This window comes from Octopus bimaculoides, chromosome 27, assembly GCF_046866305.1.
Source record: "Octopus bimaculoides isolate indiv1 chromosome 27, ASM4686630v1, whole genome shotgun sequence".
NCBI lineage: Eukaryota > Metazoa > Mollusca > Cephalopoda > Octopoda > Octopodidae > Octopus > Octopus bimaculoides.
In genome coordinates, this window is record NC_142954.1 from 19,086,765 (window position 1) to 19,113,403 (window position 26,639).

The following is a 26,639-nucleotide window of genomic DNA, read 5'->3' on the forward strand; positions in this document are numbered from 1 at the left end:
ACGGCTTTTAGACAAGCATCTTCTTTGCAAACAAAAACAAAAAAAAAATGTACTCTAATAAAAAAGTTATTGAGCATTCCTTCAGTTTAATATTAGATTGCTTTGCTTTTCCATATAACTTCACACAAAAACACACGGAGACATTGCGGCCTTGTTAGGGCGCCGCCTCCAACTGATTTTGTTTCAATCCACCTGTTGCTTCTTTCGAGTACGACCCCCCCCCCACCATATTTATTACCCATTACATTAAAATATGACAACCTAACCATATGTTGCAGGCTTATCTTGCTAATTGTGATTCCAAATTTTCATTGTTATTATGGTCGTTTAGCAGTTCAAATTTTATGGGATGTCGTCACCTTTTGGAAACGTCAGTCTGCTTAACGCGATCGTTTTTGTTTCTTTCTTGTTTTAGTCATTAGACTGCGACCATGCTGGGGTATAGCCTTGAAGAGCTTTCAGTTGAATGTATCGACTCCAGTAGAGGCGCAATGGCCCAGTAGTAAGGGCAGCGGACTCGCGGTCATACGATCGCGAAAATACCTAAAGCTCCACGAGGCTCCGGCAGGGGGATGGTGGCGAACCCTGCTGTACTCTTTCATCACAACTTTCTCTCATTCTTACTTCCTGTTTCTGTTGTGCCTGTAATTCAAAGGGTCAGCCTTGTCACACTCTGTGTCACGCTGAATATCCCCGAGAACTACGTTTAGGGTACACGTGTCTGTGGAGTGCTCAGCCACTTGCACGTTAATTTCACGAGCAGGCTGTTCCGTTGATCGGATCGACTGGAACCCTCGACGTCGTAAGCAACAGAGTGCCAACGAATCGACTCCAGTACTAATTCTTTTTAAAATCTGGTACCTATATCGGTATTCTTTGCCAAACTGCTAAGTTAAGGGGACGTAAACGCACTAGCACCGGTTTTTAAGCAGTGGTGGGAGTCAAACACACACACACATATTTATTCTTTTACTTGTTTCAGTCATTTGACTGCGGCCATGCTGGAGCACCACATTAAAGGCCACTTTTGCCGAACCGCTAAGTTACGGGGATGTAAACGCACCAATATCGGTTGTCATCTGATACCTATATCGGTATTCTTTTGCCAAACTGCTAAGTTAAGGGGACGTAAACGCACTAGCACCGGTTGTTAAGCAGTGGTGGGAGTCAAACACACACACACACATATATTCTTTTATTCGTTTCTGTCATTTGATTGCGGCCATGCCGGAGCACTGCCTTAAAGGCCACTTTTGCCTAGCGGGGATGTAAACGCACCAATATCGGTTGTCAAGCGATGGGGGTGGGAGAGAAGCGGAGAAAAACACAAATATATATTCATGCACAATGGGCTTCTTTCAGTTTCCTCCTACCAAATCCACTCACAAAGCTTTGGTCGGCCTGAAGCTTTCGTAGAAGACGATTATGGAAAAACATTTTTTTTTTTATATTAGTGTGATATAAGGGGAATTTAGCTGTTGTTTTTAGCACATCTCACCACCACCTGATACCTTCCTTGTTTCTTTGTCACTGAAGTTTTACAATATTTTTCTCCCCATAAATACATCTAAGGAAATTATGATCCATTGTTGGGATTTAAGCCAAAAATTCAGGCTGTCCATATTTTATACTTAAAAAAAAAATACTAAAAAAAGAATGGAAATTTTACAATTTTGGAGGGGAGTTTTAAAAATCAAACTAGAATTTTTTGTGTTATCCAATGATTTCTCATGTGTAGAACACAGATTCACAAAAAAATTTCTGAAAATTGCCCAAAATTTATTTTAAAGTTACAAGAGGTTATATGAGATGCTTAAACCAAAATTTAAGAAAAAATAATTTGTAAATCATACGAATTCTCATGTGTAGAACACAAATTCTTAAAGATTTTCTGGAAATTCCAAAGAATAAAAGAAGTTACGAGAGGTTATATGGGGTGCTTGCACCAGAATTCCCTAAAAAAAAAAAAAGCTGTACTCATAGTGACAAATTTTTTTCCAAAATTTCAAGTTTCATTTTGTAATATATGTGATATGTGACAATACACGTGTGAGTGGGTACACCATTTTTTTTCTTCTTTTTCCACACTAAATTCTTACAGAATCTACCCTGTCTGAAAGCTATTTGTAGAAAATTTCATTAAAAAGAAAATTATGCAAAATTGTAACCTACACCCTCTGAAAGCTATTTGTAGAAAATTTCATTAAATAGAAATACCATTTGGTAGAATTCTGGTTTAAGCCCTCCATGTAGGAGTGGCTGTGTGGTAAGTAGCTTGCTTACGAACTACATGGTTCTAGGTTCAGTCCCACTGCGTGGCACCTTGGGCAAGTGTCTTCTACTATAGCCTCGGGCTGACCAAAGCTTTGTGAGTGGATTTGGTAGACGGAAACTGAAAGAAGCCCATCGTATATATATGTGTGTGTGTCTGTGTTTGTCCCCCAACATCATTTGACGACCGATGCTGGTGTGTTTACGTCCCCGTAACTTAGCGGTTCAGCAAAAGAGCCCGTTAGAATAAGTACTAGGCTTACAAAGAATAAGTCCTGGGGTCGATTTGCTTGACTAAAGGTGGTGCTCCAGCATGGCCACAGTCAAATGACTGAGACAACTAAAAGAGTAAAGAGAGTATATCCAGTAGCGCCAGACTGGATCCTGTGCTGGTGGAACATAAAAGGCACCATTTGAGCGTGGTCATTGCCAGTGCCGCCTGACTGGCCCCTGTGCCGGTGGCAGGTAAAAGAGCACCCACTACACACTCGGAGTTATTAGTGATAGGAAGGGCAACGAGCTGTAGAAACATTACCAGATCAGACTGGAGCCTGGTGCAGCCTCCTGGCTTGCCAGTCCGCAGTCAAACCATCCAACCCATGCCAGCATGGAAAACAGACGTTAAACGATGATGATATGTATCTATACACACACACACACGCACATGTTCTTTTATTCTTTTACTTGTTTCAGTCATTTGACTGTGGCCATGCTGGAGCACTGCCTTTTAGTTGAAGAAATCGACCCCAGGATTTTTTCTTTGTAGGCCCAGTAGTTATTCTCTCGGTCTCTTTTTCCGAACCACTAAGTTTCAGGGATGTAAACACACCAACACTGGTTGTCAAGCAACGGAAGGTGGACAAACATAGACACACACACACACTCACACACGCACATACGACAGGCTTCTTTCAGTTTCCATTTACCAAATCCACTCACAAGGCTTTGGTCGGTCCGAGGCTATAGTAGAAGATACTTGCCCAAGGTGACATGAGTGGGACTGAACCTGGAACCATGTGGTTATGAAGCAAGCTTCCTACCACACAGCCATTCCTGCGCCTATATATAAATAAATGGAGAAGAAAAAATGCAATAGATACTTAGTTACGAAGTAAGCTTCTTACCACACAACCACGTCTCCACCCATATACCCACGCTTGCAAATATATTACCACGTCTGTGCTTATATAGCCACATCTAAGCCTATATTGCCACGACCACACCTATATATATATATATATATCTGATGATATATATATATATATATATATAAGGATTTACTTTTCGTAATGAGATAAAAAAACAAAGTCTGTGTACATTATAGAACATTTATAAATAGATCTTACAGCTGTTTCCAGGATATTTATTATATCCCTTCATCGGAGATGGTGTGAGAGGATTATATGTGTGTGTGTGTGTGTGTATATATATATATATATATATATATATATATATAGGCACAGGAGTGGCTGTGTGGTAAGTAGCTAGCTTGCTTACCAACCACATGGTTCTGGGTTCAGTCCAAGTGTTTTCTACTATAGCCTCGGGTCGACCAAAGCCTTCTGAGTGGATTTGGTAGACAGAAACTAAAAGAAGCCCGTTGTATATATATATATATATATATATATATATATCTTAAAAGATAGAGCTCAAAATCGATGCATTGAAGATACTTTATTGCAGCAACAATTATAATAGCAGAAACAACCACAATAATAATAATAATAATATATATATATATGTATGTGTGTGTATATGTTTGTCTGTCTGTGTTTGTTCCCCCAACTTCGCTTGACAACCGATGCTGGTGTGTTTGCATCCCCGTAACTTAGCGGTTCGGCAAAAAAGACTGATAGAATAAGTACTAGGCTTGCAAAGAATAAGTCCTGGGGTCGATTTGCTCGACTAAAGGCGGTGCTCCAGCATGGCCGCAGTCAAATGATTGAAACAAGTAAAAGAGAGTAAAAGAGAATATATATATATATATATATATATATATATATATATATATATATATATATATATATATATATATATATATATATATATATATGTAATAAAAAAAATCTAATTATGTCTGTTTCTTCTTCAGAAATTTCAGTGATGGAATCTAGACAACGGAGGCACACCAAACCTTCGGCTAACAACCAGAAGAACATTCCTGCAGATGACAAGAAAGCCAAACGTGGTAGCAAAAAGAAGAAAACGTCTGCAACTTCTCCTCCAAACAGTCGTTCCAGTGCTGGACATTGTGTGACCATTTTGTGGGGCCTAACCGGTATATTGGCTGCCATCGCTATTGGTTACGCACATGCAAGGTACATGTCCACCTTGCACGACAACTATCTTTGGTTTTCTCAGATTTCAGTAGGTACCATGTTTATTTTTTATTCTTTTACTTGTTTCAGTTATTAGACTGTGGCCATGCTGGGGCACCACCTTGAATGTATCGACTCCAGCACTTATATTTTTTTGTTTTTGTAAAATCGATATTTATTCTTTTGGTCTCTTTTGCCAAAGCATTGTTACATGGATGCAAACACACCAATACCGGTGTCAGGTGGTGGTGAGGGACAAACAATGACACGCACACACATATATACCGTAAAAACCCATGTAATTTGTGCACCTATGTAATTTACGCAGGTGATTTTCAGGATAAAAATTATTAAAAAAAGTTACTCATGTAAAATTTGCACCCAAAAGTTTTCAGAATTGCCGATATGGCCAAGGTGAAAAGGTTTTCAATTTAGTTGTATTTAGCATAATTTTACTTATGATTAAATTTTATTAAATTTTCATTAAATAAAAATAATTTCTGTTTAACACGTATCACATTGAAAAATATTAAATTATGAAGTGTTTGTATTTATAATAAATTTTATTTTACATTTCTTGCCTACAAGAGATTATGTCTAATCTTTAGCATACTTCTGTATGTCTTCTCAAATCATGATCACAGGAAAAGTTGTTGATTATCAGCAAAAACAAAGCTGATAAATACGCACAAGTGCTGCAAAATAAGTTTAATTACCAATAAACGTGCTTAGATGACACTTTACTCAACAGACATAGGAAGGTGACTGATCAAGCTGATTATGTAAACAGAATTCTGATTGGTCAAAAGTGTCTTCTTGCCTCAAACTCTGATTTTCTGCCTATTCTTGTCAGAACCTTTGATACAGAGTATCGAAATTTTAATACCTTTCACACTTATAAAATGTCAAGCAAACTTAAAAATTTGTCATTACCATTTTAGGTAATGACCATTAGGTATATAAAAAAAAACTATATTGTTCTCACTTACGGGGAAATTGCATCCTCAAATTGTGAGTGTGTATGTATATATATGTATATAGAATGGAAAAATTATACAAAATGTATAAATAGATTATGAGTAAAGCACTGTCAGTTTAGGTTACCTGTTGTTATCTGTAGGTTTACTCCAGGAACTTCGCAGTGGCAGTTGGGGTAATAGTATTCATAAAATAGGAAATGGAATGTGTATTAGACTTTTATTAAGTACAACATGTTTCGACCCATTGTTCTGGGTCTCTTCAGGTACATTAATAAAATAAAGTTGCACTAGAGATTTTGTGTGTCGGCTTGTTTACCAGTATATGTCCATGAAATTCAAGAATGAATAAAAGCAGAGAAAAATTATTGAAACACAAAGAATTCAAATATGAACATGTCAGTTACTCAACACTGGCATTGGCCACTGGCCACGCCCAGATGCCGGAGCATATCATCATCATCATCATCATCATCATCATTTAACGTCCGCTTTCCTTGCTAGCATGGGTTGGACAGTTTGACTGAGGACTGGTGAAACCAGATGGCTACACCAGGCTCCAATCTGATCTGGCAGAGATCCTACAGCTGGATGCCCTTCCTAACGCCAACCACTCTGAGAGTGTAGTGGGTGCTGTTACGTGCCACCGGCATGAGGGCCAGTCAGGCGGTACTGGCAACGGCTACGCTCAAATGGTGTTTTTACATGTCACCTGCACAGGAGCCAGTCCAGCGGCACTGGCAATGCCTTTGCTCAAATGTTCTTTTCCACGTACCACTGGCACAAGTGCCAGTAAGGCGACGCTGGTAATGATCACACTCGAATGGTGCTTTTTACATATATATATATATATATGTATATATAGTTTTAGGGAAAATAACCAATTTTCAAGAACTCATCGATGAAAATCCACTATCACATATAGAAAAATTAATAATTAAAAGCACAATAAATGAGTATAATATAAAGTAAAGTAAATATCATAAGATAAATATAATAAAAAGATTACACGTGTTTCATAACCAATTTTCAAATAGAAAAGAAATTTAAATCGATTAAAATCAATTGAAATTATCGAAAATAAGTTCTATTCAAAAATATAGCTACTCGTCAGATCGTAAGTAGAACAATAATTAGATATATATCTCAACCAACAATAAGTACCAAATGAATTAATATGAAATACTTATTATATAAAGATAGAAAAATTATTTAAAAAATATCATAATATCAAAATAATAACCATTCAATAATCATCCCTTCATCCATAATCGATGAGTTCTTGAAAATTGGTTATTTTCCCTAAAACTATATATATTTTATATATACTTTATCTATAAGGCTCAATTTAATTTTAATTTTAATTTTTTTTTATAAATTGATTTTAATTGAGTTTTTTACCTGTAATTTTGGATTTTGTCCCTAATAATATTATTATATATATGTATATATAGTTGTGGCTGAGTAGCTGACATGTAAAAAGCAGCCTTGAACATTGAGGTACATGCTGTGATTGAGAAGACCCATCAAGCCAAGTGAAATCATAGTTGTGGCTGATGCCAGTGTCATGTAACCGGCACCACTTGAACGTTGGGCCTCACAGAGGCAGCAACAAGTGATCAAGACCTTTTGTGATATACCGTTCTTGAGAAGACTTGTCAAGTCAAGTGAGATCGTAGTTGTGGCCGATGCTAGTTCTGTGTAACTGTCACATAAAAAGCACCCACTACACTCTTGGAGTGGTTGGCATTATGAAGAGCATCCAGCTGTTGAAACCATGCCAAATCGGACTGCAACCTGGTGCCGCTTCCCAGTTTTTGGTCAAACTGTCCAACCCATGCCAGCATGGAAAACAGATGTAAAATGAAGATGATGATGATAATGATATATATTTTTATATACATAAAATCTACATTGATTTCGTGGAAACAGCTTGCCAAAGTTTTGATGTGGTCACCGGCTGTTCTAATTACCTCCCTCTGCTAGTTCATTTTTGTAACACAAAACTTAAGGTGTTTTTCTGTGTGTGTGTGTGTGTGTGTGTATCATCATCGTCATCATTTTGATATCCAGTTTTTCCAAACTAGCCTGGGTCAAATGGAATTTGTTAAGGCAGATTTTTACAGCCGGATGCTCCTTCCTGTTGCCATGCCTCACCTGTTTCCTGGAAAGGTAATAATTCCTCATAGCTAGACATATTTTATACGGAAGACCACAAATGAACAACCCCACTTGTTTGACAATGGTACTCATTTACAGCTATCATGTGATATCAAGACTAGGGTACACACGCACATAGAGGTGTCTGTGTGTATAGATATATACATACATATATATGCGATGATTTGAGAACACACACACACATCATTTAATGTCTGTTGTCCATACTGGCATGGGTTGGACAGTTTGATCAGGGCTGGTAAACTAGAGAGCTGCACCAGACTCCAGTCTGATTTGACATGATTTCTGTGGCTGGATGCCCTTCTAACACCAACCACTTTACAGTGTGTGTTGGGTGCTTTTACATGGCACCACACAGGCACTTTTATGTGACAGTGCCACAAGTGTTCCACACCACCAGAAGGACCGGTCTTAATACTTCTACTGTGAAGTACAAGTCCTCTTGAGTACAGGAAGGTGCCAGGTGTCTCGGTTCTTTGTCATCTCACCTGAAAGGTTCAGCATCTTGAGATTGTTCTTCAGTACTTCATCCCACGTCTTTCTGGGTCTTCCACTTCCACATGTACCATCTACTTTGCGAGATCAGCACTTCTTTATATGTCTGTCAGCATCCATCCACATCACATGACCAAACGAGCACAGTCTTTTCTCTTGCACACAGCAACTAATTACTCTTATGCCAGAGAGGGGAATATGTTGAATAAAATCACAAATAACTAATCCCCCCCGATATTTTCATTTACTCAAAGCCAGGAATTCTTCAACACCTCGTGGGTTTTCTCTGACGGAAAGTTCCCCTCTTCTGGCTTTGTTAGTTTTCAATTATCGTCAATACTTCTGTAACTTCAGTTTCACTTTTTAGTTAGGGTTGTAAGCCCTACACAAGCCCGCTTTTGCCACTGAGGAAGAAGGGGTCCGTATTTTGTCTATCTGGCCTCTATCCTTTCACTTGTCCAGCATGTGAGGCCCTAACAAAAGTTTGCACTCTGCTGATATAGTTTTCATGGTCATTGAGACACACAGGCGACCCCCTTCTGGGGGACTTGAATCACAAATTTCGCCAATCTCTTTGCATTTCATGCAGTGATTGTGGGTAGATGGTAAAATTAGGAGAGCAACATTTGAAGCATTTTGTGGTATGTAAGGACAGATAGATGGCAGGATTGGGACAAAAAAAAAAAGACAAAAATACCTTGTGGTATTTGGTTGCATTCTGAGTTCAAATCTTACCCAGGTCAGCTTTGCCTGTCATCATTTCAAAACCAATAAAATAAGTGGTAATCAATGAATTAGGTACTGACGCATGTGAATGGGTGGATGTAATTGATAGTACCCGAGACAGAAATCAATTTGAAGGAAAAGGTGTGTGGATTTGGTAACAGCTGTTAAGGTTAGTGCATGATGCTATATATTTGTGTGTGTGTGCATGTGTGTATTTATGTTGGTTTGTGTTTATGGATTTTGGGGTATGTGTGTATGTATATGTGTGTGTGTGTGTGTGTGTGTGTTTGTACACATTTGCTTACCAAAAAGAAAAAGAAAAGAAATTTTCTCTAGGTCTTGCAAAAATCACTTCATAAATCTGTTTTAATCCGTATAGATTCTTGCCACAACCTGTTATACACACACACACACACACACACACACACACACACACACACATTCTCTCTGTCTGTCTGTCTCTCTTCCCCTCACACACATCAACACGTATATATATATATATATATATATATACACACATAGACAGGCACATGTACAAACAGATGCACACATTCTCTGTTTGTCTGTCTCTCTCTCTCTCTCCCTGTTTCTCTCTCTCTCTCTCTCTCCTACACACACACATGGACATATACATGCACACACACTCCCTGTCACACACACACACACACACACACACACACACGTCAGACCTATTCACCTTCTCTTCCTCATCCTACTCCTCCCTCTCTTTGTCTCTTCATTCTATGCACTTTGGTCCTCCCTCTTTCTCTTCCCCCACTCACACACTGTCTCTCAACCATTACTACCACCACTCACTACTACTACTACTACTACTACTACTACAGAGTTTGACAGAGCCAAATACTAAGTGGAGACCAAGTGTTGAGAAGGACCCGAGAACTTTTCTGTGATTTGTAAACCCAGGCTTATACTGCACACGCAATAGTTCTTTCTCTCTTGTTTACCTGTCTGTCTGTCTGTCTGTCTGTCTGTCTGTCTGTCTGTCTGTCTGCCTCTCTGTCTATCTGCCTCTCTGTCTATCTACCTCTCTATCTATCTATTTATTTGTCTATCTTCCTATCTTCACACACACACATACACACACACACACCTATACGCTTGTATATACACTTGTAATTCATTCTTGTTGCCACTTATTTATGCATTCCCATTCATTCATTCACCACGCACACTAATTCAGACACATTCTGTCTATCTCATTCTCACACACACAAACTCAAACACATACTTGCTTATTCACACATTCAAAACAACACGCAAATATTTCCATACATACTTTTCCACATTTTCCACTTTGCCATTTTTTTCATATCCCCTTGTCTAATTCTTAATTGCTTTTAACTTCATTTTAACTTCACTCAATGCATTTTGTTACAGTGTTCCACCCTCCTCTTCTACATTCTTAACCTCTCTTACTAACGGCGTTAACCCGTTATCCTTCTATACTATATGACGCATGCGTACGAACAACCATGCTACATGGCAGTGAAACATGGGCTGTAACTGCTGAGGACATACGTAAGCTCGCAAGGAATGAAGCCAGTATGCTCCGTTGGATGTGTAATGTCAATGTGAATACCCGTCAGAGTGTAAGTATCTTGAGAGAAAAGCTGAACATTAGAAGCATCAGTTGTGGCGTGCAAGAGAGACGATTGCGCTGGTATGGACATGTGGTGAGAATGGAGGAGGATAGCTGCGTGAAAAAGTGCCACACCCTAACAGTTGAGGGAACCCGTGGAAGAGGTAGGCCCAGGAAGACCTGGGCTGAGGTGGTGAGGCAAGACCTTCGTACATTGGGCCTCACCGAGGCGATGACTACGGACCGAGACCTTTGGAAATGGGCTGTGCGTGAGAAGACCCGGCAAGCCAAGTAAGATCGTTGCCAGTGCCCCTGGACTGGTTCTTGTGCGGGTGGCACATGAGATGCACCATTTTGAGCGTGGCCGTTGCCAGTACCGCCTGACTGGCTCCTGTAGGATTTTCGAGCGAGATCGTTGCCAGTGCCCCTGGACTGGCTTGTGCGGGTGGCACATAAAAGACACCATTTCGAGCGTGGCCGTTTTCGTGCGGGTGACACGTAAAAGCACCCACTACACTCTCTGAGTGGTTGGCGTTAGGAAGGGCATCCAGCTGTAGAAACTCTGCCAAATCAGACTGGAGCCTGGTGTTGCCATCCGGTTTCACCAGTCCTCAGTCAAATCGTCCAACCCATGCTAGCATGGAAAGCGGACGTTAAACGATGATGATGATGATGATGATGATGATCACATACATACATAAACACACACACACACGCGCACACATTCTCACCCCCACTCTCTCTCACACACACACACGTGCTCTCACTCCTCTCTCTCTCTCCCACATACTCTGCTTCTATATCTGTCACCCTCTCCCTCCCTCCCTCTTTTTCTCTCACACGCACAGTCTGTCTGTCTCTCTCTCTCTCCATTTTTATCCCTCTCTCTCTCCCTCCCTCTCTTTCCCATACAGTCTCTCTGTCAGTTTCTATTCCTGTCTCTTCTTCTCTTGCACACACATATAGTCTCTATCTATCTATCTATCTATATATCTGTCTATCTATCTATCCGTCTGTCTATCTATCCGTCTATCTATCTGTCTATCTATCTATCCGTCTGTCTATCTATCTATCTATCTATCTATCTCACACACACACACACACACACACACACTCTTCACTGATGTCCGAACCACGACACCGTCATAAGAAGCGGTCCACCACCAATGGCCAGAAGAAGCAGACCCAGATCAGCAACACTGCAGAATCCAGCGTAGACGCACAGACAGGGTCCACCTTGCTTTGGAACCTTATCTGGTTGGTCAGCATTGCACTTGGTGCATCCGTCTGCTGCATTTGTGGCTGGAAACATGCTCGCTACATGGCTCAACTACACGAGAACTATTTATGGTTTACCAACATTAAGGTGAGATCTTTCTTGGAAGGACAGGCTCAGGTCACTATAGTAGTAGTGGTGGTTGTGTGTTGTGGTGAACGTGTGTGGCTCATGAGCATAAGGTTGTGAGTTCAATTCCCAGCAGCACATTCTGTCCTTAAGCAAGACATTCTATTTCATGTTGCACCACTCCACTCAGCTCTCAAAAACAAGTTGTATTTCGAAGGATCAGCTTTGTAACATTCTGTATCACACTGAATCTCCCTGAGAACTACATCAAGGGTACATACGTCTGTGGGGTACTCAACCACCTGCTCGTTAATTTCACAAGCAGGCTGTTCCTTTGATTGGGACCCACATCATCATACCTGACAATGCCGTAGCTATCTATCTATTTATCTATTTATCTGTTTGTCTGTCTGCCTGTTCATCTATCCTTCCTTCCTTCCTTCTACGTTGTTCCAGTCCTCTCAGCTCCCAAAAACGAGTTGTACCAGTAATTCAAAGGGCCGGCCTTGTCACATTCTGTGTCACACTGTATCTTCCTGAGAACTACATCAGGGGTACATGCGTCTGTGGAGTCCTCGGCCACATGCATGTTACTTTCACAAGCTGGCTGTTCCATTGATTAGGTCAACTGGAACCCTCAATGTCATAACTAACGGAGCGCCAGGCAGACATGTATGTGTAGTAGTATCTGGTGGTGGTGTATGGCAGTGGTGGCTATGTAGTGGTTACATGGTTGTGTGGTGGTGGTGGTGGTGGTGGTGGTGTGTAGAGGTGCATGGTGGTTGTAGTGGTGTTATGTGGTCCCAGTGCAATGTAGTGAATTCAATGAAAGCTAAAGAGGGGACAAGTGAGAGAGGGAAGAAGAGTGAAAAAGAGATAAGAGAATTGACCCCTGTATTTTGACTGGTACTTTGTTTATTGACCCCAGAAGAATGAAACCCAGATTTGACCTAGCCAGGATTCAACCTCAGAGCACAGAGCTCCATAAAGGATACTCCAAAGTATTTCATACAATGTTCTGACAACTCTACCATTTCAGCCCCTGAGATGAGTCTAACATGATTTGAGGGAGATTTTGCTATTATTTCTGGAAGATAGAACTATCATGTAGATGCCCCAAAGAACACCTTCAACAGCTTCTCTAAGTGTAGCATTGTTTCTAATAATATATTGTTCTTTCATGCCAACCTTTCCTTCATTGAACACTAAACTTTGCTTGCGAAGACCTGTTGGGGCAAGTGAAATCGAAATCGAACCAAATTCGATGACTGGCACCTGTGCCAGTGGAGCGCTAACAGCCTCATTCGAGCAGGATCACAGCCAGAGCAGCTGTCTGGCTCCCATGTCGGTGGCACATGAAAGGCACCATTTGAGCGTGATCGTTACCAGTGTTGCATTACTGGCACTTGTGCCGGTTGCACGAAAAAACATTCGAGTGAGGTTGTTACCATTGCTGCTGGATTGGCTCCTGTGCAGGTGGCACATAAAAAACACCATTTGAGTGTGGCCGTTGCCAGTAGTGCCTGACTGGCCTTCATGCCGGTGGCACGTAAAAGCACCCACTACACTCTCAGAGTGGTTGGCGTTAGGAAGGGCATCCAGCTGTAGAAACTCTGCCAGATCAGATTGAAGACTGGTGCAGCCATCCGGTTCACCAGTCCTCAGTCAAATCATCCAACCCATGCCAGTATGGAAAGCAGATGATGATGAATATATTATTCTTTAAGTTGACACAATTGTTACCATGCCAGGAAATATGCCTAGCAGCATTTCTTCCGACTTGACATTCTGAGTTCAAATGCCACCAGGGTCAGTTCTGTCTTTCATTCATGACCCAGTATCAGCCAAAATGAATACCAGTTGTATGCTGGGTTCTCCCACAAAATTTCAGGCCTCTTGCCTGTAGTAGAAAGGTTTTTTGTGTTCAAATTCCGCTGAGGTTGACTTTGCCTTTCATCCTTCTGGGGTCGATAAATTAAGTACCAGTTAAGAACTGAGGTCAATCTAATCGATTGGCCCTCTCCCCCAAAATTTCAGGCCTTGTGCCTATAGTAGTAAAGATTTTTATTATTAAAGGCAGCGAGCTGGCAGAATTGTTAGCATGCCAGGCAAAATTCTTAGTGACATTTAATCCATCTTTATGGTTGTTCATCCTCCTGACATTGATAAAATAAGTACCAATCGAACGCTGGGGGCGGGGGTTAATGTATCCCCTCACCGAAATTGCTGGTCTTGTATCAAAATTTGAAACCATTATTATTATTATTATCATCATCATCATCAAAAGAGTAGTGAGCCAGCAGAATTGTTAGCACGCCAGGCAAAATGCTTAGCGCTATTTCATCTATCTTCACATTCTGAGTTCAAATATCACCAGAGTCAAGTTTGCTTTTCATCCCTTCGGGGATCGATAAAATAAGTACCAGTCATGTGCTGGAGTCAATGTAATCAACTTACCCCCTTCTCTATAACTGTTGACCTTGTACTAAAATTTGAAACTAGTATTATATGCCATTCATTTAATCCTTCTTGTTGCTGTTAATTCTTTACAGGAGTTAGAACGAGAAATATCATTCCGAACGGAGTCGGGCTTGTACTATTCCTATTATAAGCAGATGGTGAATGCTCCATCAATAATGGAAGGTGATTGCTGTTATTTATTTTTTTATCTTTTTCTTGTTTCAATCATTTGACTGTGGCCATGCTGAGGCACCACCTTGAAGATTTTTTTTTTTTCTAGTTGAATGAATTGACCTCGGTACTTATTTATTTCAAACCTGGTATTTATTCTATCAAACACTTTTGTTGAACTGCTAAGTTATAGACATAAACACACCACCACCAGTTGTCAAACAGTGGTGGAGGGGACACACACATACATATACATGACAGGCGTCTTTCAGTCTCAGGTGCTTTTACATTGCACCAGTATGGGCACATTTTATGTGGCACCAGCACCCACGAGCCCACAAGATTAGGAATGCTCAGCTGAAAAGGGATGCAGGAGACATGCTCGTATCCAAGGACAACCACGTATTCACTTAGCTTGACGTGTCTTCTCAAGCACAGCAAACCACCAGGAGTCTTGGGCCCCTGTGAGACCCAACATTTGAAGATCCTTTCTCACCACTTCATCCCACATCTTCCTGAGTCTACCCTTTCCACACGTTCCTTCCACAATTAGACATCGGTGCCTCTTGATGCAACTGTCTTCATACACAGCCTTTGACTCAGTTGCCTTTGTTTTCTCTTTCTCTGTTTCTTTCTTTAATTCTCTCTCTCTCTCTCTTTTTTCATTTTTTTTTTTCTTTCAACCATTTATTTATCTATCGTTTCTTCCTTTCCTTCGGTCTTACCATAAAAGGAATCAATAGCCTGACAGACGACAACCTCACTGAGTTCCCCAGCACCATCAACGTGATTGAGAGGATGAACATTTACCAGGAAATAATCCTTGCCACTATTTACAGGAGTTTCACCGTCATTCATGTAAGTCCTTGACTCTTAACTCTTTAGCAATCAGATCACCCTGTCAAACGTAATGCTTATTAATTCCCATGCTTTCAATTAACCCATTACCTCTCATAATTCTATTAACTGGAATTTTTTTATGAAACTTTGATTTCTAGCATAAAACAGCCTTAGAAACACGCTGGAATGATCAAAATAACATTTCAAAATAACATTTTAAATAGAAATAAGTGAGATATTGGGTGTAAAATTAGCAAACCTCATTTGAATATCAGAGAAATATACCTAGTAGATATAGCAAAAAGGTTAGATATGTGTAAATATTGACAGATAATTACGAAATTTGTAATTTTTAAGTGATCTCATACGAGATTACTGGTAGGTAATGGGTTAATCATCCATTATCTCATAGCTTTGAGATTTCAATGAGTGACTATATATATATTTTAGAATGACATTGTAGGACAGGTGTAAGAAGCCAGGTTTTGACAGTTTGAACATAAAACAGGGGGAATATTTGGGCCAGATATGGCCAATTTAGATGCTAAAGGGTTAAAGACCTATACAGCAGATATTTACACCTATCATTAAGCCCTAAACTGCAGTTGTTGGCACTCCGTCGCTTATGACGTCGAGGGTTCCAGCTGATCTGATCAACGGAACAGCCTGCTCGTGAAATTAACGTGCAAGTGGCTGAGCACTCCACAGACACGTGTACCCTTAAGGTAGTTCTCGGGGATATTCAGTGTGACACAGTGTGACAAGGCTGACCCTTTGAATTATAGGCACAACAGAAACAGGAAGTAAGAGTGAGAGAAAGTTGTGGTGAAAGAGTACAGCAGGGTTCGCCACCATCCCCTGCCGGAGCCCCGTGGAGCTTTAGGCGTTTTCGCTCTATAAACACTCACAACGCCCGGTCTGGGAATCGAAACCGCGAGTCTGCTGCCCTAACCACTGGGCCATTGCGCCTCCGCAAGCCCTAAACTACACAAAACCAGAATTCAAATGATGTTATTTTGGAGGACCAAAAACTAAAATTTGATCCTTTCTTCTACGCAAGAAAAACATTTTAGCCTCATTTTAACCCTTTAACAATCAGAGTGCTCTGTCGAATGTAATTCTTAATTATTCACACAGTTTTTAATTAATCCTGTGTTATCTTGTAGCCTTCACATTTTAATATTGTGATTGCTTATTTTTAGAATGACATTGTCAGGTAAGTGTGAGAGGCTGGATCTAGCCAGTTTAAACATAAGATGGGCAGAGTATTTGAGTTAGTTATGGCTGGTTTAACTCTTTAGCATTCAGATTACTCTGTCAAGTGTAATACTTATTTATTCACATTGTTTTGCATCATCTTGTTGCTTTGAGATTACAATGGTATGTTTGTATATTTTTAGAATTGCATTGCAGGGTAGGTGTGACAGGCTAGATCTGGTCATTTTGAACATAAAACAGGTAGAATATTTTGGCCTGATTTGACCGGTCTAAATATTAAAGGATTAATGCATCGACTTTACAGTTTTCAGCAAATATGGCTTTCAAATCGCACAAGCAATGTGTTCTGCCTTGTTTTTTCTATTTTATGTATTACTACCTATCACCCCCTCCTTCTCCATGACCCACCCCTATTTCCTTTACGTCCCCACCAAACTGAGACTCACCATTATCTACACTGCCATCCGCGTTCACCATTCACTGCTTTCACTTCTGTCCTCGTCTCTTCCTTCTCTCACTTTCTGTTCACGCCCTTGCAAATCTATCCAGCCAACCATTCTCAGTTCTCTGCTCCGATTCTCTCTGTACCCACCTTCTGTACTTTGAGGGTGTGCCTTCATAACTCATCTCAAACGTCCTTTCTCCCTTTTTTTTTTTTCGCAAGGGTAGCCTTGCATTTCTTCTACATACGACCCCTGTTTCCATCTTTCTATCATATGTTAGTCTCTCTGGCACTGGTACTTCATCGGTTACAACGATGAGAGTTCCGGTTGAGCTGATCAGCAGAACAACCTGCTCGTGAAATTAATGTGCAAGTGGCTGAGCACTCCACAGACACACTTACTTTTAATGTAGTTTTACAGAAGATTCAGCATGACACAGAATGTGACAAGGCTGGCCCCTTTTGAATTACAGGTACAACTCATTTTTGCCAGCTGAGTGGTCTGGAGCAACAGGAAATAAAGAATCTTGCTCCAGAACACAACGCACCACTAGAAATTGAACTCCCAACCTTGCGATCCTGAACCACTAAACTACACCTAACCACTAAACTACATGCCTTTACTTACACATCTCTATACCTAGAACCTATAATGAGAGGAAAGGTTCTCGATATTGGTTGAATATCGCCTTTCTACCATTAATTTCTTGTTCTTTGCGTTGCTTAAGGCTCCAGCAGTCGAGTAAAGAAGTCTTAGGCAAAACACAGGTTCTCCATTAGTTTTTTTATTTACAATATATACAAAGGTGTGGTACGTTGCTCTTTTGCAGCCATCTCATGCGGTATGAATTCGTCATTCTCCGTTATGCGGGCCCATTGCCACAAGAGAGACGACAAGCAGGTTAGCCTAGAGGCCCAGCCAGTGAAGTGCGCTCTGCGAGCGGTCGTGAGGAAAAAGAGATTGAACCTCGTGGTTTCTTCCTTTTATAGAGTTTGCCATCATGAGCTTCGTTGTGAGCTTGCACATGGCAAATAGATACAGGTGAGGTCTCGCTCCAGTCTCGGAGATGGCAATGGCTGCCGTGAGATCTCATCCAATATGGAGCTGACTGCTTGTGCCGCTACAAGCCTAAAGCCACCTCTCTCAACACTGCATACTCTGCTCTGTCTGGTGTGGAGGGAGGTCTTGTCTAGCGAGTTATTTGGTGACCCCCAATAAAGCTGGTGTCATGAAAAACACACCTTTGTGCTCTGTAAAGTGATTAATGTTATAAAGGGCATCCATCCACAGAAAATTTATCGAAGTAGACATTGGTGATCAACGCAACCCTTAGGCTAGTTAGATTCTGTTGAACCATCCAACCCATTCCAGCATGGAATACTGTCATTAGATGATGATGATGATGCCTTCAACAATGGGTTGACTGATATTCCCATTGATAGTACACTAGTATGTCTTTGTACCAGGTTCCAAGCTGATTATATATATAGTAATCCCTTGCCATATCCCAGTTCACCTATCGTGCACTCTGTACATCATGAATTTTTCTGGCTAATATATGTAAATTTATATCACAGACTCCTCAGCATGTCACAGGTTTCTGCAGCTGATAGGTGTTTATAATTTTTTAGATTTTAATTATTTCTGTGGGAGGTTTTGGAACGTAACACCCGCGATAATTGAGGGTTATATATATATATATATATATATATATATATATATAGTCCACAGATGAGATCCAGAGATTGTTAGTCTAGAAGACATCTAGTTGTGCTCAAAAGATTCAAACTTAGATTCCAGTGTCTTCACGGGGAATCATTCCACGAGGTAAAGAATGGCTTTAAGAGGGATCAAGTTAAGTGGATGTAGAGGCTGTTATGCTAATAAACAAATTAGATACATTAAATATATTAGACACACACACACACACACACACATATATAAATATATCTCTCATACTGTCCTATTTTCTCCTACAGAAGAATTTCCTGCCAGTTTTCTTTTATATCCACACCATATTTTCCCTTCACGGTGCCTTGGTCAGTTCCCTGTTCGTTACAGCATGGATGTTAAGTGAGTCATGGTTGACCGGCATTCTTGCTGCTTGCTTTTACATCTTCAACAGGTATGTTTTGTTCTTTCTCTCCACATTCTTCCTCTATTATAATCCTTCCATTTTGCCTCTCTCTTCTCTCTCTCTTTTCATCACTGGCACCATTCAAAGACTATATATCATCATTTAACGCCCATTGTCCATGCTGGCATGGGCTGGACAGTTTGACCATGGCTGGCAAGCTGGAAGGCTACACCAGACTTCAGTCTGATTTGGCATTGATGCCCTTCCTAATGCCAACCACTCCAAGAGTGTAATGGGTGCTTTTACATACCACCTGCATGGGAGCCATTTGCGTGACACCAGTATCTGCCACAACTGTGGTTTTACTTGGCTTGATGTATCTTCTTTTCAAGCACGGCATAAAGCCAAATGGACTCTGTCATTGCCTTCATGAGGCCCAACACTCAAAGTCCAGCATAATGCCAGATGGTCTCCGTCCTTGCCTCTGTGGGGCCCAATGCTTGATAGGCACTTTTACATGCCACTGGCACAGGTGCCATTTGCATGACACTGGCATCTGCCTCAACTGTGATTTTACTTGGCTTGATGGGTCTTCTCAAGCACAACATAATGCCAGAGGTCTCGGTCATTGCCTCCGTGAGGCCCAACATTCGAAAGGAGCTCAACCACTTTGCTTCCATGAAGCTCAACATTTGAAAGGTGCTTTTTACATGCCACCTGTATGGGTGCCGGTTACATGACCCAGTATCAGCCAAAACTGCAATTTCTCTTGGCTTGGGGAGTCTTCTCAAGCACAGCATATCACCCAAGGTCTCAGTCACTAGTCATTATCTCTGTGAAGCCCAAAGATTGGAGATCATGCTTCACCACCTTATCCCATGTCTTCCTGGGTCTACCTCCACCACAGGTTCCCTCTGCAGTTAGGGATCAGCACTTCTTTACAGTTGTTCTTGTCCATATGTGTCACATGACTGTACCAGCGCATTTGTATCTCTCAAACTAACTTTTCTCTCAAAATGCTTACACCCTGTCAAACATGCACACTGACATTGCACATGCTGCAAAGCTTACTGGTTTCATTTCTTTCAAGCCTACACATGTCCTCAGCTGTCACAGCCCATGTTTCACTGCCATGTAGCATAGCTTTTCACACACAGCTATGTATGTTTAAACACTTCCCAATTCTCAGAAGCACATTTTTTTTCTTCTTAACAAACGATATTTAGCTCCAATTAGATGCAGGATAAATATATTCTCTGACCAGCTCAAGCATGGCTGAGTGGCTAAGAAGCTTGCTTCCCAACTGTGTGGTCTTGGGTTCAGTCCCACTGTGCAGCACCTTGAACAAGTGTCTTCTGCTATAGCCCTAGGCTGACCAAATCTTTGTAAGTGGATTTGGTAGACAGAAACTGAAAGAAGCCCTCAAAGTGGATGGAGCATGTGGAAGAAGGAGACCCAAGAGTATGGGAGACAACCACAGGACACTGAATCTTTTAGATGAGATGACAAAGGACTGAGATGTTTGGTGCCTTACTGTACTCAAGAAGAGCCATCCTCTACAGCCGAAGTGTTAAGGCCACTTCCCTTGGTGAAGAGAATTGGCTTGCAAGAGTCCTGCACTAGTGCCATATAAATGGCAGACATGCCAGTGTCATGTGAAAGTATTCGTGCTGGTGTCACATTAAAAGCATCCAGCGCACACTGTAAAGTGGTTGGTGTTAGGAAGGGCATCCAGCTATAGAAACCAAACCTGGTGCAGCTCCCCAGCTTGCCTGCTCTGGTCAAACCGTCCATGTCAGCATGGAAAACAGATGATAAAGGATGATATTGTATATATGAGAGAGAGATAGCGTTTGAGTGTATCCCAGTCGAGGCACGATATGATGGTTGTAAATGAGCATCACCATTATATATGCAACAAAATTAATTCTCAGTCCTCCATGAAAAACATGTCTAGCTATCGGAAAATATTACCATGATTGGAAAGAGGTGAGGGTTGGTGACAGGAAGGGCATCAAGCCATAGAGCATTTGCCTCAACAAGCTCCATCTGACCCATGCACTGGAAAGGATTATTATTATTATTGTTATTATTATTATTTCACCTTACTGGCACTTGTGGCGGTGGCATGTGAACAAAACATTGGACTGACTCCTGTGCAGGTGGCATGTAAAAAACACAATTTGAGCATGGCCGTTGCCAGTATCCACCTGACTGGCCTTCGTGCTAGTGGCATGTAAAAAGCACCCACTACACTCTCGGAGTGGTTGGCGTTAGGATGGGCATCCAGCTGTAGAAACTCTGCCAGATCAGATTGGAGCCTGGTGTAGCCATCTGGTTCGCCAGTCCCCAGTCAAATTGTCCAACCCATGCTATCATGGAAAGCGGACGTTAAATGATGATTATTATTATTATTATTATTATTATTATTATTATTGTGAAGGTGGAGAGCTGGCAGAATCGTTAGCACGCTGGATGAGATGCTTAGTGGTGTTTTGCCTAGCACTATGTTCTGAGTTCAAATTCCACTGAGATTGACTTTGCCTTTCATCCTTTCAGGGTCAATAAATTGAGTACCAGTTGATCACTGGGATCGATGTAATTAACTAGTCCCCACCCACTAAAATTTCAGGCCTTGTGCCTTTAGTAGAAGGGATTATTATTATTATTATTATTATTGCTGTTGTAGTTATTATTATTGTTTGTAAAGAATAAAAAGTTTAGAATGGTACAACAATGCACTATAGAACAAGAAATGGACTATGTACCTGTTGTAATTTGGTTATCTATAGTCCGATGATATTTCGGAATTAGAATTCCTTCTTCAGATCTTCTTTGCTGGAGTCTCTCGAAGAAAGAAAACCGTTGGAAAACAGTTTATAGCAGAGACTCCAGCTAAGAAGATCTGAAGAAGGAATTCTAATTCTGAAATATCATCGGACTATAGATAACCAAATTACAACAAGTATATAGTCCATTTTTTGTTCTATAGTGCATTGTTGTACCATTCTAAAGTTTTTATTCTTTACAAGCAATACACAATGCTTCAATCGAACTACAATACTCTCCTATTATTATTGTTATTATTAAAATGGTATGTTTCTCAAGACTAGATACTACAAGAGTAGAATACGTCATCCCACTACGAGAGAGCTTCTCGTTGCCCTTCCTCTGGCTCCAAGTGGCAGCGATCTCATACTATCTACGATGGAAGACAAACCCAGTACTGAGTGTAAGTGTTTGCTTCTTTCTTTCTTTCTTTCTTTCTTTCTTTATTTATTTTCCTGTTTTCTTTCTTTATTGTTTTTGCATCTTGTGAACTCCACACTCACACACCTTGAACAATCCTCTTCCGTTACATTTATATATCATCATCATCATCATCGTTTAACATCCGCTTTCCATCCTAGCATGGGTTGGACGATTTGACTGAGGACTGGTGAACCAGATGGCTACACCAGGCTCCAATCTGATTTGGCAGAATTTCTACAGCTGGATGCCCTTCCTAACGCCAACCACTCAGAGAGTGTAGTGGGTGCTTTTAAATGCCACCGGCATGAAGGCCAGTCAGGCGGTACTGGCAACGGCCACGCTCAAAATGGTGTAGGCATGACACATATATATATATATATATATATATATATATATATATATATATGCACAGGCATGGCTGTATGGTAAGAAGCTTGCTTCCCATCTTCATGGTTCTGGAGCCCATCCTACTGCATGGCACTTTGGTCAAGTGTCTTCTACTATAGCCTCAAGCCAACCAAAACCTCAACCCTCACCAGATCTAAATCACTTTAGAGTGCTAAAACACACAATCTCTGATCATCTCTCATGCAGACAACTTGTTTCTCCTTTATATGTATCGTTGTCCTTTATTGCAGAAAATCTCCATTGCTGTTGTGGCCTTCAGCACATTCCTGTTCACGCTGTTCTGGCAATTCAGCCAATTCATCATTCTACTGCAGACATTCTCTCTTTTTGCTGTCTGGGTACTTGGCATGGTACCCCAACACAAGGTGCGTCCTGTCTCTAGCATTCTGTATTTCCATACGACTTTGTATATATTGCAGCGTGGAAGGTGTTTATAAGCCATTTAAAATAACACACAAAAGCCGTCAGATTCACTTCAACATTTAAATTTGATTTGTCAAAATATTTTCGTTACTTTGAGACCGCGACCTGTTCACTGACAAAATTCTGTCAGTGAACAGGTCGCGGTCTCAAAGTGACGAAAATATTTTGACAAATTAAATGTAAATGTTGAAGTGAATCTAACGGATTTTGTGTGTTATTTTAAATGGCTTATAAACACCTTCCACGCTGTAATTGTTTTCGTTCCAGCACACGATCTCAGATCAGGTCACTTGCTATGCAAGTACATCTCCGTAATTTGTATATATTTAAATGTGTAAATGTCTGCGGTGTGTTGTTGTTATTATAGCTAACCATGTTGCTTTGTCTTGTTGCCGTTTAGGTGAAGGTGATGCTAGTTATCGAACTGTGCAACCTTCTGTTGGTGTGTGTGATGCAGTTCTGCAGTCCAATGATACTTGGCTCACTGGCAGTCAGCTTCATTATATCATTCATGATCCTGCTTATGTTCAAGGTAGGTAAACATGTAGTCACCGGTTCAATCTAAACACATGGCTATAGATATATTTGGAAGGTTTTGGCGGGAGTTTTTTTTGGCAGCGGGGTATATAGATTGTGCATGTGTGTGTGTTATAATTAAATGTAGCTGTCATACAAGTGTTGAATATCGTTAAGGACGTAGCTCTCTTGATTTGTTTGATGACTTGTGAAACCAATCTACTGTATAAACTTAGGGACAACTCTCTGAGTGGTTGGCGTTAGGAAGGGCATCCAGCTGTAGAAACTCTGCCAAATCAGACTGGAGCCTGGTGTTGCCATCCGGTTTCACCAGTCCTCAGTCAAATCGTCCAACCCATGCTAGCATGGAAAGCGGACGTTAAACGATGATGATGATGATATATATACTCTTTACTCTTTTACTTGTTTCAGTCATTTGACTGTGGCCATGCTGGAGCACCGCTTTTAGTCGAGCAAATCGATCCCAGGACTTATTCTTTGTAAACCTAGTACTTTTTCTATCAGTTTCTTTTGCCGAACCGCTAAGTTACAGGGATGTAAACACACCAACGTCGGTTGTCAAGCAATGTTGGATGAGACAAACATATACACACATATACATATATATATATATACATATATATGATGGGCTTCTTTCAGTTTCCGTCTACCAAATCCACTCAAGGCTTTGGTCGGCCCGAGGCTATAGTAGAAGACACTTGCCCCATGTGCCACGCAGTGGGACTGAACCTGGGACCATGTGGTTAGTAAGCAAGCTACTTACCACACAGCCGCTCCTATATATATATATATATATATATATATATATATATATATATATGTATATATATATATGTGAATTTGTTTGGTGTTTGAAAATGCGCTTGAATCTCAAATTTTTTGTTTATCAATGGTTAAAAATACATAAGGGATTTAAGAGAGTTTAAAGTTACACTCAGTGAGACTTGTTGAAATTTCTATGAACATTTGATCATTTAAATATGTTTTACCAGATTTTCCCATGTAACTTTAAACTCTCCTAAGCCCCCTATTTATTTATTTATTTTAAATTGATAAACAAAAAATTGCCAAAACCAGCTTGGTATTTCAATAAATCTATTTCAAAATTTAAAAACAACTACATGTTTTGAGATTCATGTGCATTTTCAAACCCCAAAATAAATTCTCTTATATTCTTTCCTGCATAACAATGCACTTCTTATCTCCATATGTATATCTGGTGCTTCTTACTGGGTATAAAAGCCATCAGATGTTGTGTGCAAGAGAGACGACTACAGTAGTTTGGTCATATGATGTATGGATGAAGACAGTTGCATAAAGAAGTGTTGAGCTCTAATTATGGAGGGAACCAATCTTTACTTTTTGTCTCTCCTCTTTATTATTTCATCCTCAGAACTCCCTCTTTTCTCCAGGCTGCTTCCTAGGTTAGAGTGTTTAGTGATTACAAGATCATTGTTTCAATCCCTGGACTAGGCGGTGCATTGTATTCTTGATCAAAGCAATTCGTTTCATGTTACTCCAGTCATGTACTCAACTGTAAAAAAATGTATTTTTCTGTCACAGACTAGCATCCCTTTCAGGGAGAAATTCATGATCTTGGGGTCACTTAAAATACCATGGAAACCAGGTAACTGGACATAAGGGAGCTCTAAGGCCCAAAATAGTACTTACTTTTATTCCTGTCACCAGACAAGTAGTTAAATATAGACCAAACCTTACTATTTTCTCTTCTCTTTATCATTTCATCCTCAGAACTACCTCTTTTCTGCGGGCGGCAGCTTTTACCAATTGTCTAAGGTTTCAATCTTCAGCCTGGCATCGCTTGTGCTGATGGTAGCCATCAACAAACTGATTAAGGTAAGTGAATCGTAAATTCTTCTTCCATTCATTCCCAGTATTTCAGAAATTACATTGCGTTGAAGGGAACCCACGTGAAGAGGAATTAGATCTATGGAGGTACAGACATGGCAGTGTGGTTAAGAAGCTCGCTTCAATAATCAGATGGTTTATCGATCCCAAAAGAATGACTGTAAAGTCAACCCCAGCAGCTTTTGAAGTCAGAGCATGAAACTGGAAGAAATGCTGCAAAGTATTTTCTTGGCAAAGTAATCATTCTGCCAGATCACTGCCTTTATAAGTGTGTGTGTGTGTGTGTGTGTGTGTGTATTGGGTTGTCCGGAAAGTTCGTGCTGATTTTTAAAGGAAAGAAAAAGGTCAATAAATACTTGCCATAGCATTTTTAATCAAACAAATACGAACCATTTTGTTGCACAATGTGTCTCCATCTTTCCTTTAACTTGAAAATACCCTCTTCCCAGAAATGAGGTGGTTTCAGTCAAAGCACAAACTTTTTGGACAACCAATCTATATATATATATATTTGTGTGTGTATGTATTTATGTGTGTGTGTGTGTATGTATGTATGTGTGTGTGTGTGTGTATGTATTGAGTTGCAGGCATGAATGAGTAGTTAAGCTGTTTGCTTCACATTCATGAGGGTTTTGAGTTCAAGTCCACAGCTTGGCATCTTGGATGTTCTGCAAAACCTAATCAGTGTGTGTGTGTGTGTGTGTGTGTGTGTATGTATGTATGTGTGTATGCTTGTATGTATGTGTGTGTGTGTATATTAGTGTGTCTGTATACATATTGAGATTCAGCATCTCTCTGGTTTTCTTCCTGTTTAGGTTATAATTGTATTGGATGCTGATGAACATATTTTCAAGTTCCTTCTCACCAAATTTGGACTCGGCTCTTACACGTAAGTCTCACCTTTAAGCTAATTGTCTCACCTGGCAGCAGCCCTCCCTCTCATTGACTGCCACCTGTTTCCAAGTGAGGTAACATTGCCCACAACCCAGACATGCTTTCACAGAAGATTGAAAACGAAAGACACTGCT

The 26,639-nt window shown here is 40.5% G+C and overlaps 1 protein-coding gene across 4 annotated transcripts in view; it reads left to right on the top strand.

Annotated features, from left to right (window-relative positions):
• The window catches only part of LOC106868987 (protein C-mannosyl-transferase DPY19L3), a 48,277-nt gene that overhangs the window by 1,799 nt on the left and 19,839 nt on the right, over positions 1-26,639 (top strand). For all 4 annotated transcript variants that reach the window (XM_089343386.1, XM_089343388.1, XM_089343387.1 and 1 more), the window contains exons 2-10: positions 4,364-4,638; positions 14,466-14,556; positions 15,278-15,402; positions 19,025-19,170; positions 22,231-22,354; positions 23,013-23,147; positions 23,606-23,737; positions 25,495-25,599; positions 26,427-26,500. In XM_089343386.1, coding sequence (XP_089199512.1) covers positions 4,375-4,638; positions 14,466-14,556; positions 15,278-15,402; positions 19,025-19,170; positions 22,231-22,354; positions 23,013-23,147; positions 23,606-23,737; positions 25,495-25,599; positions 26,427-26,500 — 1,196 coding nt within the window. In that variant the 5' untranslated portion in view covers positions 4,364-4,374. The remainder of the gene's footprint in view (positions 1-4,363; positions 4,639-14,465; positions 14,557-15,277; positions 15,403-19,024; positions 19,171-22,230; positions 22,355-23,012; positions 23,148-23,605; positions 23,738-25,494; positions 25,600-26,426; positions 26,501-26,639) is intronic.